Raw genomic sequence first — 14,412 nt, 5'->3', positions numbered from 1 at the left:
AATTCAATTCCTTCCATTATGCTAAGGAATGATGAATTCCTTAACTTGTTGAATTCATTGGAATTTGAAGGATTCCATCCATTTCAAGAAATGAACCAAACAAATGAATTAGAATTTGGTCAAAGGAATTTATCATTCTAATTCCGTCAAATTCCTTCGAATTCCGCGAACCAAACGGCCCCTAAAGGTTGAACTTAACAAGAATTACAAACACCACATGTCAGCATAATAAGTGGGTGATGAGAAGAAACAAAAACAAACAAAGAACATGAAACCACATTGCAGAAACATGTGGGATAAATCTTGAAAGCAAGAATGTGGGTCAAATCAAGATTTAAGGCAACACCATCCTCCTGGTTTGGTTGCAAACTTATCTGCCCTTTGGTAAGCTTTCTTTAAATTTGCTTCACCTTTTAGGGTTCTTCAGCGAAGTTGACGTTTGTCATGTACCGAGTGACCGTCAGTTAAATCAATCCTTCGCCTGTATCCAACAAACCGAAATGGGGTTTTGGTCAAATCACACATATTAGAAGAAGAAATCATCATCTGAATCCCCTTGAAACTGGGGTAATTATAGCAACCAGCACTTACGTAGTTCATCAAAAGATATACTGCTAATGCTTTCTCCTGTTTTGAAGAGACGAATTTTTCCTGCAAGATGAACGTCATTGTTTATTAACATAGTTGAAGCTAAGCAACGCAAAATCTTATTATCACGTGGTACACCCACTATGGGTCGTATTGATGTTGGGCAAATCGGTGTTTAATATTAGAAAAGTTATTGCAAGTGTCCAATAAAGTGTTCTAGACACTTAAGAGGGTGTTTGATTTCAGCTTAATAAGCTTAATGGGTGGTTAGCTTAGTTAAATTAAGCTATATTAAAATGTTTGATTTTAACTTGATACTAAGTAATGGGCTTAGCATGGTAAGCCAGACCCACCCTATCTTAATGCATTAAGCTAAGGTTTTTTCTAAAATTACCCTAGACCACGTCTCATTAAAAAATAATATTCGACAAGCAAATGCATAAATTAAAAATTATAATCAAACAATGATGCTTAATTGTTTTAAATATATTTTAATTGTGTAATGAAGTTGTTGAAGTTATATTATTTATGTTATTATAAATAATTCAAACAATGGTTTTTGTAATCCAGAAAATTTATCAAACAGTCAATTTTCATTCAATACTTATGTAGACACAAGGTTAAAATGGTAATGCTTGTTATTCAGACTATGTATTCACAACAAAATCAAACAACTTCTTATCTCAGTTTATCCGCACATATTAATGCTTACAAACATCTTTATAGATACAGGGCTTAATTTGAAAGAAAACAAATCAAACAGCCCCTTAGTGTGCATGTTGTGATTGCATAGGTGTTAACTCCAACGAGATACGAAAAATTACAAGATAGGTGAGTTTCATGTGATATTATGAGATGCACACCAATGTTTTTAGTATTTGAAAGTTGATGTATGGTATGGCTTTATTGTTTTATGTTATTAACATGCCAAATGTAATTTGCTACATTATGGCATGAAAATGTTTAGTATGTATCTGGGCCAGGATGCATGTAACTTCGCTAAGGTTTGTCAAGGTGTGTCCAAAAGGAGATGACCAATGAGCTCATCTAAGTCATGTCATAAGGAGACTTGGTGACCCACACCATACAGCGAGAAAATGAGATCTCAAAGGGGATTATGATATTTTATGAGCATGCTAACGAGTGTCATAGCATCATACACTGCAGCACTTATCATCTTACTTTTATTCTCCTAACTACAAAAATGGAGCCTTTATTTTTATTTTGTTATTAATCGAGTCTGAAGCTAAATTATATGTAAATTAAGAATGAAAAGAGTAATAGTTGGTTGCTATAGCAGGTCGGTCTGGGCGGTGACGGCTGAAGATGGTAGCTGGTACTTTTGTGAAGATCTTATCTATTTCCTGAAATCATAGAGCCAAGCTAAAATTGCACATGGAGAACGCCTTGGATCACCTTTTGACTACTTTACCTTCAAGTTTTTACATGTTGGTTCTAATGTTTGGGGCCACCTTTAATAGTATATGAAGGGTGCGTCTATCTTCTTAACATCCTCAAGCATTCTAAGCTTAGTTCTCGGTTCTTGTAATCGGTTTCTATCGAATTTGGAAAGCATGTGATAGGGGAAATCTTTTGGCTAATTTTCTTCTTCTTTACATTACTGCAGAAAGTTTACTTTCAAGCAATTTAGTTTCATGTCTTTGCTTAAGGCAATGATGGGATAAGTACCTTAGCTTGGGTGTGAGACTGTGAGTGAAGGTTGGAAGATTATGCCAATGCGCTAGTGGATAATTGTTTTTTCTGTAGTGATCAACTCCATTTTTGTTTTAATATTTCATATATAGAAGACAATGCAAATATTAGAGTTTTGAGCGTTATAAAAATGTTGCAGATCAATTATACTCTATTCGGAAAGAAGTAGAAGTGTGCAGAGCACGAACTCCAAAACCCGAACCGGAAATAAGGTGTTTGTGCAAAACCCCGAATGCCCCAAGATCTGAAAATCCGAAACCTGACTTTTGGGGGATATTTGGGTTCAGGCTGGGTTTGATTTTTGGCCACCCGACCCATCTAAAAACCCAAAATATAAATACATATATATTGTAAATATTATATAAATACTAGATAGTACTCGCGCAATCCAACGAGATATATCTCGATTTTAATTGTTTCATTTTATTCCGTCTTTGTAGATGTTATAATACGGTTTCATGTGGTTTTGAGAAAGCGATAATGTTTTCATTTTTGAATAAAATATAAATTTGAAGATATCATAAAATTTCGAAAATAAATATATCAATATCAATATCAAATTAACTACTTACAAGTTCTTGTTTTTTTGTATATTTTCTTTAATTCAATTTTATTATTATAATTTAATTTAGACTTAATAACGAAGTAATTTATTTTTGATTTAATAATAAATTTTTTATAAGAATAATAATTAAGTATTTTGTTAGAACTCAAATGATTCTCCTAATTATATTTTTAGATTTTTTATATTTAAAATGAAATGTTTATCTTATATTTTTTACTATGTTTATCTGCATTTAGTTACACGAATTCACACATGAAGCGTTAATAAGTTGTACTTACGCACAGTTTATTTGTAATCTTGAACTTTAAGTAATATGCATTAATAAACAGTACTTCATGCATAAAAAATGGTTTTTAAGAGCTTTTGTCAAATGTTTTATAATATAGTATAGATATTTAATTATCTAATTATCTTTTGAAAATCCTAAATCCTAGTCGGTTATACTCTTTTCTAATTTCTAAACCTACTATTGATTTCATCAATCCTTTCAATTGATTGAATATATCTTTTTGTATTATAACTATAGTTGAACCCGACTTGAACCCGAACCAATCTAAAGTTTGAAATCTAAAACCCAAAATTTGGGGCTTGGTTTCCATATCTGAAATCCAATCGGATTTTTGGTCTGCCCACCCGAGCATGCCGGACCCGCCCCGTCTGATACACACCCCTAGAAAGAAGGGTAAGATTTGTGCCATGCTTCGATTTGTGTTCATCATAGATGCTATGAGCCTCTACTACCGAGTCACTAATTTGAACTTCGAAATGCCCTTTAATCTAATAGTTTGATGTTGAAAGCTATTGTTGCAGCAACCTCATTTATGTTCTAGCAAGGTTCTATTGCACTTTGAGTTGAAATTACAATCGGAACTTACACCATGCTTTTACTTCTTGTTTAAATCATTAATTAACACTCACCAAAAACAATTTCATCGAATTCGCCATCTAAAAATTTACTTTAAACTTGACTTACTTAACTTTCTTGTCCCTATTGATCAATATTTGGTACTCTTACCATTATTACTTGTTTTTAAACCAATATGGGTTGAGCATGTATACTTGCATGATCCTCCTGTAGCTATAACCTTTCTATGGTTATATTTTAGACAACGCATTTCCATGTGAATGTTGTTTTTATGTATGCATAAGTATCTTATGAAGAGTTCATCGTTGTTATGTTTGCTTGTGGTACATGTGAGAAGTATAAAATGTGGTTTATGAAAGCAAGTAGGGATAATTTGTTTGCCAAAGTTTGTTGGAAGTTGTATTGACCTGTTTTAAATGATAAATCATAAACTCACTAAGCTTACTAGTTGAATTGTAGCATGTGACGGCAAGCCAATGGTGAACAAGGGTAAGGAGAAGGTCTAGCATAGTCTAAGCCTAGAGATTATCATGACACGTGTTTATGCGTTCAGTATTTAATCGTTGTGCTTGTATGCCATAGATGCTTGTATTAGACATAGTAGTTGTCGAAGTCTTTGGGTGTTATTTCAATTAAGATGTCTGTAAGATATTTTGTTGCGTATTATTTAAGTTGTGATGACATGTCTTTATGAGTTCATATTTGTAAGTTATGTTGTCATGTCCCCTATGGGAATTTAGAGGTGTGATAATCTGACTGAAATGTTCTTTCGCCCTTTCTTTTCCTTTCTTCTCATGAAAAAACAAAATGGATTTCTTTTAAATAGTTTGATGATTTTAGATCACATTCAGACATTACAACTTTACAAGTAAAAGTATTTACAATTTTAGATCCACTTCACACACAACATGTATCTATACTACTTTATAAAGCAAATTCATAGAAGTCTTAAAAACAAGTTCTAATGCATGAAGCACTACTTATTAATGTGTCAAGTCTTAAAAACAACTTTTGTTGCATATAATACTACTTTTTGAAGCACAATTATTTAAAATCTCTTAATGACGATAAATTTATGCATAACGTACAACATACTAGTACTACATCAAGACTCTCAGATCATCTTCCCAAGATACAAAATCGCTTTTATACACGCACATTCTAATGGCTTCTCTTCCCAAAGTGACGATTTCGATTCCTCAAAATGGCGATTCAATCTCCCGATGAATGCAAATACAATTACAAACACGGTTAGGGTTCTTATTGATATCACTCCTCTACCGATTCAGGATCATTGTTCCTTGTTCCATTGTCGATCCATCCATATTCCAATCTAGGTAATTTCTTTTGTTGTTTAGGGTTTATCGATTGTAATTCTTTTTTGTTGTTCTTGAACTCTCTTGTGGGTCAAAGGGTTTGGAATCTATAGCATGTTAAACCTTGTGGCATTGTCCAGTCAAGCGTAAGGATTTGTTCACTCTTTTCATTGATTTCGTATCATTGTTGGTATTAGATTTGATTTCATCTGATCTAATCTGATTAACTAGGGCTTTATTGCTAAGCCAGAATCTCTTCCCGATCGGGCAATTTGATGGTTTGGCAGTGCAGCATACTTGGTAAGGTCGGGATAAGTTCTCATCATCTCTCACTGTTTACGAAATTAATTTACACTTCCCATACTGCATTTGTAATGATGTAAGGTCTTCTTTTTCTTCATATGTGATGATGGCAGTTTGGGCATGAGGATCTAACATTTGATACCACCGACTAAACAATGGTTTATTATTGGATTTTGTGAAGTTCTGAAGGTTGCATGTCACTTGATGCTACAAATAGTCTAAGTTGTTGATCGTGTCCGATGATAGTTCTTTTATTTTCCTAGTAACCACCTAAATGGGGTTTAACAGAAGGCATAAACAGAACTATAGTAGGTTCATTTTACTTTGTAAAAATGATTATGTAAGCATAAAAGAATTAGACTTTTGATACAATATTATTTGTGCAATTACTCTTTTTACAGAAGAATCAAAAAGTTCCCTTCAAACTCCAAATTAGAGAAGCCAATTGATGATCACAGGTTTGATATGCTGATTGATCACTTCTTAATTTTTTAAATGCTTACTCCTAGCAAGTTATAAATCAGATTGGTTTTTTGCTATTTACATGTTTACTACTTAGTTGTCAAGTTTGCTAACTAGTTACCACAAATAATTCAAATTATTATAGCACTTAAAGCAAAGCTAATTAACTTGTTATAAATTCCAAAGGTTCACCTGCTTGTGGGTATATTATCCCATCGAGGAGATGAAAGACACTCACTTTCATTATCGACGATTATTGTCTGTGGAGGATCAATTTAGAAGGATATGATGCATGGTTATATTATTGTCTTCTTCATGTGTGTTGGTAGTAAATAATACTAATCTTATTGTCATTCTAAACCACATGTAATATAATTATGGTTTTTTCATCTTAGGATTATTAGTAAAATTGACAACAATAGTATACAATAGTATTTACATAATTAAAAGAAGCATCGATGGTATTTCCATAACTAACAACATAGTGCAACAATAGTATTTTCATAATTAAGCAACTCTATAAATATAAATAGGGATTAGGTGAAGTCAAGTATTATGCTTGATGGGTTGGGTTCCAGTGAGAAGTTATGGTGAGAAGCGTACAAAGAGATCTCCACCCGTGGATCAATCCTATTGAATGTCAACACTAATGAAGTGCACCGAGATGCACAGGATCAATTCCCTTCTAAAGTGCGATTCATGGGTGGGCATGAAATTAAGTGACCAAGCGCTTAGATCTCTTCTTACGCTTCTCACCATAACTTCCCTTTTCACACGATCCTTCACCTATGCTTGTTTTAACCATATTTACCCGATATGGATATGAGGGCCAATGGCAAGAAAAGCTTATGGGTTTTCTCATGGACCTAATGGCAGAAATGATTTTGGCCTACCAAGGGTAATGGGTTGACAACACATCAAACGGGGATAAAAATTGCTAGTCCCACACTTCACTGTCCCCTCCACCAATTAGATGGATCCACATCATCCATTTATTGAGAGAGAATAAAAAGACAAATTAAATAAAATAATGATATGCCATTACGTGATTTATGGGTCATAAAGGGAACAAGAATGGAAGGTTAAATTTTGGGGTCAAGGGGAGATTTGAAGTTGGACAATTTCAGTGGCATCTAAGAGGCACACACGCCAACGACTACGATGGAGGCCTCGAGGACTCGGGGATACAAGGGACACACAAGGGATACAAGGGTGACTCTAGGATCCCGGATCAATTGTGAATGACTCATAAAATAATTTTTGGACCTTCACCTTGAGGACAAGGTGTCTTTTTGGTAGGGGAGTAATGCTAAGATTTTTTCCTTCCAGGTTTACTTATAAGGATTAATTAGTAGAATAGGCAATGACATTGTTTCCATGATAAAAATAACAAATGATAGTATCTCGATAATAAAACAATAATATTTCCATAAATAAAATTACAGGATTAGAAGAAGTGAAGTATTATGCTTGATTCGATTGGAGTTGCACATCTTGGGAGAGAAACTACCTCTTGAGAATATTTATTTGGGGTTGGCTCTATGCTTGGGAAAAAAATCACATGTCCCTGTTCCTCCAATTGAATTTCGACATGTGTAAAGGTACATGGGGCCAATACATAACTGTAGGGGGTGGTTATGTAAATGTTCATATATAAATTAAATAAATGGCAGCGGGAGAGAGAAAGATGACATGTCAAATCCTATTTGAGGGACATGGAGAGAATAGGGAAGGTGATTTTTGTTCCCTATGCGTGTGCCATACATCTAGACTACTATGGTGGTTCAATAACTTAGCAATTCCTGTTTATTAGAATGATGGCTTGAGCAAAGGCAAAATTTAAGCACTTTTGATCTCATATATAGATTCAGATGAACCTATGCACTAGATATAAATCCCAAGCCTCCAACCTAAGAAACAAAATTTCAAACAATCTTCTCATCGAGTTCCTTCTATATCTGTTATAATTAATCTTTACTGCAACTTCATATGCAAAAATTATGTTTGAACATATAGATTTGTCTCTCCAAGTAGACCCACTTTCCTTCATAAAAGAGTAAGAAGTCTATTTCTGAACACCAATCTACAGATTTATCATCTTAAATAGTTTCTATCTCTAGCTTCCCAATGTCCCTTGGACTCCTGACTATTTCAGACTCATCCCTTCTTGACCTCTAACTGAATATACATACATACATTTCAGACTCATCACCAGATACTAAAGTGAGAGACGGCTCCACAAATACCCAAAACACAGTAGGAATCGTCATATATTCAACTATTTTCAACTTAATACCCTTGATGTAACATTACAGCAGCCATGGGGCCAAAATCCTTGTTGGTCTTTTATCATCTGCAACCATCTCTATGTCTTGGCCAGCATCAGCAACCTTTTTAATTGTAACTGACCCAATTATAAGGTTCATCTATGGGGTAACTGTGTGATTTATATAATTCCATCAGAATGGACAAGTGCACCTGGCTTCATAAAATACCTCTTTGCCACAGCAACAGCTCCCAACCCACTTTATTTCTATCAGTTTGTCAATAATTGAATATAACCTATTTAAACATTTGTTTTTTGTGGCTGAAGATGAATCATCAAGCAACTTCGCATTGTTGTATCATCTTTATGCAAATGGCAAAAAACAAAATTGGGAAAATAGTGATCACACTTTTCTGCATGTTTACTTTTGGTTATTTAGACTCCAGAGATGAGGTACTAATTATAGGAAATAAATGTTATGTCTTCTCAGTAGATTAAGGATTTTACATCACATCAAATATCAAAATTGGTTCTACTATCTGATCTGACTGAATTTATAGTCCATATGTGGTATCACAATGATTTGAGCACCAGGGAGAGAGATAGATGCAGCAGGGTGGATGGGTGTGTGTGTAAAATAAGCCACAAAAAATAAGAATAATATGTGAACAAAATTATGAGATAACGAGGGAAGGAAGTATTATGAGTGATCATGGTGCAGTCAAGTAATTTGGGTTAAAGATGGCTGACAAAAGTGTCGAGGACCTTTTCATATCATTATCCACCCCATTGATTTATTGCAAACATCACAATTGAAACTTAGGTAATTAGGAAAGACAAAGAAAGACATGTTAATTGCAACATCAGTAAAAAACAAGCGTATTCTGTGCACGAAACCTGTTTAAAGGTTCACACATTTATACATGCATTCGCCGAAAGTTTGAGAATGTGAAGCACCTCGAGATCTCTCTTATAGCCTCTGGAAGCACTGAACTCAATAATACTATGCATTTGCCAATAACTTTCCCTCCTTCCTAAAGCTAAAAACTAGGCAGCTAACCCTTCCCACAGCTCCGTTATCTAAATCCAGAGTCCATCTAATGAAAGATTAAACAGCAGAACTTATACCAACCAGGACATAAAAATTTACAGCCAAAAACATCAAAATTTCTGTCCTACTCCTGATGAAAATAAGATTGCTTAAATCGATATACAAGTCCTTTCTAATGCTCTTGCATCATTATTAGTGAGTTAACATGCAAGTCACAAACCCACATATGTTATCCATAGATCAAATCTATACATGGAAATAGGTTGTGAAAAGCAAGCTGTTTGTGGGTGGATTAAACTTTGTAGCTTTGATTGATGATGAGAAGCCTTAGTGGAAGTTTAAGGTATAACAAACAAGAATATAATAGAATAAAAAAGTTTTATATGCACAGAATAGACATGCTATAGACACTCTAATTGACTGAATACGCATGCATGTCAGTCCTTATTAGTTCAGTAAGTTAGAATAGAATACCACATTGCATTAATTAGAGTAAAGAAATGATTTACTAAGACAGGGTTGTACCATCACGACGAATGCAGATCTCTGGTATGTTTTTAACTTCTCCATTGATACTGTCATTGTAAACTCTGGTTTCAATATCACCCTCGATATAAACTGAAGAGCTGTAAGGAGATCCCACATCAGAAGAAAATAAAGATGCAAACACATGTAAATCAAGAGAATCGTGTTCACAAAATTTTGGTAAATATATATATATATATATATATATATATATATACTTCTTGGCAAGTTGTTGAACTGCATAAGCACTGAGTGCGTCATTGTGTACAGCAATACGATGCCATTGAGCTGGTTTTGGCAAATCTTTGGCTCCAATTGTTCTTTGATCAAACATGCCTCCTGTCCCAACAGTGAAGATGGTAACAGTTCTACCATTCCTGAGGATCTTTTGCAGAGGTGGTTGCCCAACCTTTCCACATATAATTGCCTGTCAATAGAGAAGAGGTAAATCAAATTCAATAAGTCAATAACAACAACAACAATTATAATAATAATAATAATAATGCCTCAATCCCATAATCAAAGTCCATTGTTCTAGCCCAGCACTTCAAGATTCAAATTTGACTCTGCTGTTTCTAGGTTAGCTTCAAAATTTTCTTTTGTCATACTTAGCTTCTGTAAATGTAGTTATGAATACTTACCATACACCTTGAACAATTCTCATCAGTTGTTAAGTTAAAAGGTAATCCTTTTTCACAATAACAAAAAAAGTGGCCTCTTCTTTTCGGACAGATGTAGTAGTATAAATGAGAACCTTTTTATTGATTTCATGAAAATTGCCTAAAATCCATGAGGCGTGTCTGAACCAACTTCGTCTTCTTCAAAATGAAAAAACACGCCACCAACAACAAAATGATTGATGCAAATGATTTACTGTTTCTGAACTGAACAGAAAAACAACTTAAGCAAGGAATCCACCATGAATAAGTTCATCTTTTGGGTGTTGAGTTTAAGCACACTCCTCTTCAATTTTATCAAAGCGGAATGTGGTTGCTGAGGTTTTAACATTACTGTTCAATATAATCCCACAACAACAAGAACTACATTTGCTGCAAATGATCCTATTCCTTACACATGACAGTCTGATGCAAATAACATGCTTTGTATTAAGCTCCTCCTGGCAAGTACTCCACTAAGAAGCAAGGGTTGCTTCTCCTCCTTGCTGAATAATATCCATTTTGGGAGCTTCAAAATGCAGCTATTCTGGGGTATTTTGACTATCTTCCCAAATTATTGACCTTAATCAATACAAGAATCAGTAAAAGCATGGTTTTCAATATCGTTTGAGGCGTAGGCCTCGAGGCAAGGCGGTCCAAAATCGCTCATGAGGCGCCGCCTCATGGTCGCTGGACGAGGCTTAAGCCTCAATTGGTGAGGCGGTGCCTTGAGGCGTGAGGCGGCGCACGCCTTAGTTTGCTGCTGCCTTAGTTCGTTGAAAATAGGTGCCTGATGAGATGAGAATAAAAAAATTACTTGAGTTTTTTTACGTAAAGTCAAACACTCAAGTGTACTTTATAATTTAAAGGTACAAAGAATCCTATTATAGGATGTACTTTTATCTTATCAATCAAAAACAAAGGTTACCTGTCCATTTCCTAATCCTACTTTTGTCGTCTCCTCCTACTTTCATCTCAGATTTTCTTCTCCTCCTTTCTTCTCCACTGAGAATACCTCTCCAAACCCCATTTTTTTCTTAATTTCTTACCTTTTCCTCTCTCAGAAAGATATTCATCTCGAAGGCCAACCCGAATAGTAAGTTCTTTTTAGTTTGTGATAGCGATTATGGATATGATTGTGGAGCTATACAACTTGATCATGCTACGGGGAACAATAAGTTGTAGATTGATATGTTTTTAGACTTATAGCTAGTAGTTTTATGAATCTATGACTTTTAAAGTTTGTAATGGAATTATGTTCTGCTTACTATTAATATTTATGAATTTTATTTGTTTTATGCATCAAGGCTTGCACCTCGAGGCTTACGCCTCAGGGCGTGGAAGGAAAACGCCTCGAGTCCCAATTCCGTTGTTTAAAACCTTGAGCATACGGGGCAACTTTGGTCTTTTCTTTTGCCAAATTAACATGAAAATTCACAATTTGAAAAATTATAATCAAAGGCTAAAATTTATAGAAAGACAAAACTTAAGTTTTATAATTTCGAATTCGCACAACTGAGAAGCGAGAGCGAACAAGAAGCTAATTTTCTCATAGTTGGACCAATATTGATGAACTAAAAATAAGAGCATCAATTACGTTTTGATGTATTTTTATCTTACATGGTAAAAAATTTATCTTTTAGCAAGCATTATTTCAGAAGCCGGGGATCTTCACTGAAACTCTACTCTTTACTCTTTCTGCATACATCCTGGGTGTCTGTGGCTTAGTTTATGCCTTTATGGTAAATTGTATAGATCATGAAATCATTTCTGCCACTAGTTTGGTTCTAAATTTCTATGCGTATATATATAAACACGTACACATCTGTATAAATGCTCTCTCGCACACCCATCATTTTAAAATCTCAGAACCTCATGCAACTGTAAGTATCACATAAAACAGCGGCAGCTGCCACTGCAATTTTAGCAATTAACAAATGTGTTTTAAAGTGTAAGTAAAAAAGTATAAACTAATTAATTTTAGCATGTTTTTGTGGGTGGTTGGGGGGAGGGGGGTTAGAGGGTTGGCAATGTAGACTATAGATGTCGGTTTGCCTTTGTTACTCTTTATGTATATGTGTTTGTTACTCTTTATGTATATGTGTTCGACCAGTCTTACCTTTCCGTGTGTTCTCAGTGAGCTTCGTATGTTTTCAATTACTTTTATGGTTCGTGCTTCTTTCACAGTATGCTAACACCTCTTGCACAAGTCGAGGGTCTTCATGGAAACAGCCATTTTACCCTGCTGGGTAGACCTTAGGTCTCCACACATCTCGCCCCTCTCATACCCAACTTTCGAATGAGATTTAAGGGTCAGTTTGGTTTCATTTGGTTTTTTTTTAAATTCGCCCTCCCACACATTTTCTAGCTTCTGACTTACCTAAACATAGATACTTGATGCCATAAACTAGTATCAGATCTTAAGCAGTATTTTGAGTACCTTATGCACACCTCGAAACCCCCAACCCTTTCTGGGATCAACCCCTTGCATCTGTAACTCTGGCTTTTCACGCAGAAAATCATCATCATCAATTGTATCACCTTCAATGCCCTCTCCCTCATCACCACTATCCACCGGAACAGATGATGAGTAAAATCTCTTCAAGCTTCCTTCCACGCCCACTGCTGAATAATCAATACATCATTACGTATGTTCTAAACGAACAATTTATTAACTCTTTTCAATACTTCCCATGATTTACTAGAGTTTGTGACTTTATGCACACCATGTGTTTGACGAAGAATGAAAACCCCATTTAGCCTATAATCACATTTATGAATATGAAAAACGAAAACTAAACAAAAACAGACAGCAAAAGATGTACCTGATGAAGTAGTGGATGTGGAAGGAAGGGATACGCGTAATGATCTTGCCAGCTTCCTTGCGAGTGAACTCATGTTTTCAGAGGGGAGAAGGGGGTTGAAGAAGGGTTTTAGGACTTGTAGGGCGAGAAACGGGTTGGGGTCGTTGTTACTTTAAGATAAATTGCAAAAATAATCCCTGAATTATTCAATGATATGCAGTTTTAATCAAACGAACAATTTGTTTTGCACTTTGGTTCATTTATCAAAAAAACTATACGCCATTGCAATTCATTAGTCCAACGGTGTTAAGTAGAGCCGTTAGAATATGCTTACAAATTGTTTGATTTCGTGAGCCGTTAGAATATGCTTACAAATCGTTTGATTTCGTGAAAGATATCCTTCACCCTACATGATGGAGGGTGTTTCAATTAAGACTCGTTTAAATGTGTTTGGCTTTCTAAGTATTAAGAACGAAGGTTTATTTTGTAATTAGCAATGATCCTTTTGTGCTCCTTTCTCGAGCAATACACTAGTTTTCATAGAAAAAATACCCTGGCTAAATATGCGACTCTATAGGGAATAAAAATGAAATTCATAAGACGAAGGACCGAACACTATTAGAGCCTTACAGAGGGTAAATAGACATCAGGAATGAGGAAGTTGCATATGAAAAAGAGGTTTAGAAAAAGCATTTAACCTGAATTAGTATATATATTCCCATATGTTGATAATGAGGTTGTAGTTGTATATAAGCAAAACATTAAAAATCGTACAATTTGATCTATGGTTGTGATGTCATCACTTTGATAGATGTCAGCACTAGTCTGCTCAACGAAGAATTGTGTGATCAAATGAGGTGTTTAGGTTTGGGGCAAGTTAATATAGGTAAATAAGTTATGTTTGTTGATATAGACTGTTTGGGAGGATGGTTTGCGGGCGCTCCAACTCCTAGAATCCCAATTTGGGGAGCAAGTTCAAAGAAGTTGGGTTGTGCAGTTATTGCAAGAAACTCGGGCATGAGATGATTTTTTTCTCGTAAATCAAAGAGTAAGTAGAGACATAGGGAATGATCTTGTTTGCGATTAGCGATGATCTCATTTAGTTCGTAGTTGATTCTCCATTGTTGGTGCATAGCATGATATCCAGTATGGTTGTTCCCAAATGTTTGTTGAGTAGTTGCAAACGATGTTTCAATCAAGAATGATGTTGATCCTCTCTCTCAGTGATTTGATGATAATCCCTTTTTCCTTTCACGTTGTATTTGTGTCTCTGTATTTTCAGTTCCAGCGATCATCAC

At 35.0% G+C, this 14,412-nt stretch overlaps 1 protein-coding gene across 2 annotated transcripts; it reads right to left on the bottom strand.

Annotated features, from left to right (window-relative positions):
* Positions 1-145: 145 nt before the first annotated feature.
* Positions 146-13,215, bottom strand: LOC112501290 (single-stranded DNA-binding protein, mitochondrial). Of its 2 annotated transcripts, none has more exons than XM_025105001.1 (6): positions 13,136-13,215; positions 12,751-12,932; positions 9,873-10,081; positions 9,655-9,755; positions 592-651; positions 146-481 (listed from the first exon to the last, which is right to left on the bottom strand). In XM_025105001.1, exons 1-6 carry the CDS (start codon positions 13,206-13,208, stop codon positions 465-467), a joined length of 642 nt encoding a protein of 213 aa, XP_024960769.1. In that variant the 5' UTR covers positions 13,209-13,215; the 3' UTR covers positions 146-464. The 2 variants fall into 2 exon arrangements, with proteins under 2 accessions (XP_024960769.1, XP_024960768.1); XM_025105000.1 differs by having other exon boundaries at positions 12,751-12,935; positions 13,136-13,214.
* Positions 13,216-14,412: the final 1,197 nt, after the last annotated feature.

This window comes from Cynara cardunculus (assembly GCF_001531365.2).
Source record: "Cynara cardunculus var. scolymus isolate 2C chromosome LG 17, CcrdV1, whole genome shotgun sequence".
Classification (NCBI taxonomy): domain Eukaryota; kingdom Viridiplantae; phylum Streptophyta; class Magnoliopsida; order Asterales; family Asteraceae; genus Cynara; species Cynara cardunculus.
Note: the sequence above shows the minus strand (reverse complement) of the source record. Positions and strands in the feature narration are given on the sequence as shown.

Excerpts from the sequence above, each read along its gene's own strand:
- LOC112501290 (XM_025105000.1), bottom strand. The coding sequence starts at position 13,208 with ATGAGTTCACTCGCAAGGAAGCTGGCAAGATCATTACGCGTATCCCTT. Across the intron at positions 12,936-13,135 it reads CACATCCACTACTTCATCAG|CAGTGGGCGTGGAAGGAAGC; the intron begins GTACATCTTTTG and ends TTGATTATTCAG. Across the intron at positions 9,756-9,872 it reads GTTCAACAACTTGCCAAGAA|CTCTTCAGTTTATATCGAGG; the intron begins GTATATATATAT and ends ATCTCCTTACAG.